The sequence below is a fragment of the Gastrolobium bilobum genome, unplaced genomic scaffold, assembly GCF_033153095.1.
Source record: "Gastrolobium bilobum isolate Gb01-03AN ecotype WA unplaced genomic scaffold, APGP_CSIRO_Gbil_v1 utg22574, whole genome shotgun sequence".
In the NCBI taxonomy this organism is placed as follows: Eukaryota; Viridiplantae; Streptophyta; class Magnoliopsida; order Fabales; family Fabaceae; genus Gastrolobium; species Gastrolobium bilobum.
In genome coordinates this window covers 7,234-9,614 of record NW_026895377.1, presented here as the reverse complement: position 1 = coordinate 9,614, position 2,381 = coordinate 7,234, and the positions used below count along the sequence as shown (strand labels likewise).

Here is a 2,381-nt window from a genome sequence, read left to right as displayed (position 1 = left end):
ACAAGTTAAAAAGGTGGAGTATGAAGGTCTACATTTGGTTTGTTTTGAATGTGGTACCTATGGACATAGAACTGATGGCTTCCCTATCTTGAGAGCCAGGAAGATTGTAGAAACAAACTCAACAAAGAACCAAGAAGTGCAGAAAAATGACGATTGCAAATAAGTCCCAGTTACTGAGAACGGTCCTGATGTTGACATGAGAGGTAACCAGAATGTTCCAAAAAAAGGTTCTGGGCCATGGATGATTGTTAACAGGAATAGAAAAGGCAGGAAGTCGACGGCGGCGGATGATAGACACAGAAGGGCTGACGGCGTTCAAACAGAGAAGTCACGTGGTAGCCAACATAACAGCTCCAGATTCGCAGCCCTAGCGCAATCAGTGGAGGGAGTTACGGATGGTGCTTTAATGCAGAATCATAACGGAACACAATCGGGAGGTATCACATCTATGATTGGCGCAAATCAAGGAAAAGAAATTCCTATTCCCGTGCATGAAATTCAGGCAAGTAATCCGGTGATTAATAGCAGCATTAATAAGGGGAAAATGGTCTTAGTGGAAATGGAAACTCAGTATAAACTTGCATGGAAAAAAATTGATGATGGATAGCTGTACATAGCTGAGGACCCAATTGATAATGAAAAATTAAAAGCATCGGTTATCAAGGAACAAACTGCTGCGTCTCATCAACGAAGACAGAATCAAGTCTCTGGGAAGGAAATGACGCAAGGATCCACGTTAAAAATCATGCAGAACTCTGCGAAAACCGAGAATAGAAGAACCGGGAATTTGGAGGATCACCATATGCTAGTCGATCAAAGTAATGAAACTACAAACAATATGCTTTTGGCCCATCCACCAAGACCCCCAGACCCAATTTCTAATCAAGGGCAGATTCAAAATGTGAGTTATATTGATATGGTAGCAATAGAGAATACTAGCTTGAATACAGATGAGCTGATGGAGCGTTTGGAGGTTCCAGTGATCAATGTGTCAGAACACATGTCTTAATGTCAGTCCTTCTATGGAATTGTAGAGGCGCAGCTAGCGGGAGACTCGCTCGTACACTTAAAGTTCTTGTGCAGAAACATAATATCAAGTTGGTGGCAATTTTTGAACCTAGGGCTTCTGGTGATCGAGCTGCAAAATTAGCAAAAAGCCTAGGTGTTGAAGAGGCCCAGGGGTTTTCTGGTGGTATTTGGTTATTTTGGTGCTCTCATTTCTTCAGAATAGAGCCTATTGAGCAATCTAGTCAGTTTGTCCACGTTAAAATTCTTAGAAATGAGGAACTGTTCACCTTTCTTACAGCTATTTATGCCAGCCCCCGTGAAGAGAAGAGGAACTCATTATGGCAAGATCTTCGAAGACTGAGCTCTCAGGTAGCGGATCCTTGGATTATGGGTGGTGATTTTAATGAGATTGCACATTCATCAGAGAAGAAAGGAGGGGCTATTGTTGATATAACAAAATGTCAAAAGTTTGCTGACGTTCTAGATGATTGTAAAGTAATCGATTTGGGTGGAGCTGGTGCTTTCTTTACTTGGCAAAGGCCTAAGTGGGGACATTTGGATCATATTTTTAAGCGTCTTGATCGAGTATGTGCAAATGAAGCTTGGAGATTGAAATACACAGATGCAAATGTTCGGGTGCTTCCTAGGATTCAATCTGATCACAATCCTCTTTTAGTAGTGTTGTATGCTAATCAGGCTCATTTAGGGACAAGACCATTTCGATTTGTCGCAGCATGGCAGCAACATCCAATGTTCAACTCGTTCCTTGATGAATATTGGCAGTCTAATGAGACGTGCAGTAATATGCTTCAGCGGTTGGTCCCTCCATTAAAACAATGGAACACCAACGTTTATGGGAATATTTGGCTAAGAAAAAAGGGTCTCATTAAGTCAATAGATCGGGTCTAGCAGCAACGAATGACAAAGGAATCTCATTATCTGGCTATGAAGGAAAACAAGCTACAAGAAGATTTATCTAGTATTCTAGAACAAGAAGAGTTGTTGTGGTTCCAAAAGTCAAGGGAAAATGGATTGTTGATAGTGATAGGAACACCAAGTTCTATCATATGAAGACAATCATTCGCAGGAACACCAACAAAATTCTGCGGTTAAAGAATGATACTCAAACATGGATCTCAGATCCGAGTAGCCTTCAAGAGCTGGCCCGCAATTTCTATTTGAAACTTTTTAAACAGGACGATTCAAATAGGAAATGGATAACAACTGAGGATTGATGGCCAGTCATAACACAAGATACTTTGTAGGACCTTAAAAAGCCACCTTCCATGAAAGATATTCGCCATGCTATTTTTGATATGGGATCTTTTAAAGCACCAGGAGCTGATGGATTTCAAGCAAATTTTTTCCAGCAG

General features: G+C 41.0%; 1 protein-coding gene across 1 annotated transcript; it reads left to right on the top strand.

Annotated features, from left to right (window-relative positions):
* The first annotated feature begins 1,008 nt into the window (after window positions 1-1,008).
* Window positions 1,009-1,917, top strand: LOC133308060 (uncharacterized). Its single transcript, XM_061508639.1, has one exon. It carries the CDS (start codon window positions 1,009-1,011, stop codon window positions 1,915-1,917), a length of 909 nt encoding a protein of 302 aa, XP_061364623.1.
* Window positions 1,918-2,381: the final 464 nt, after the last annotated feature.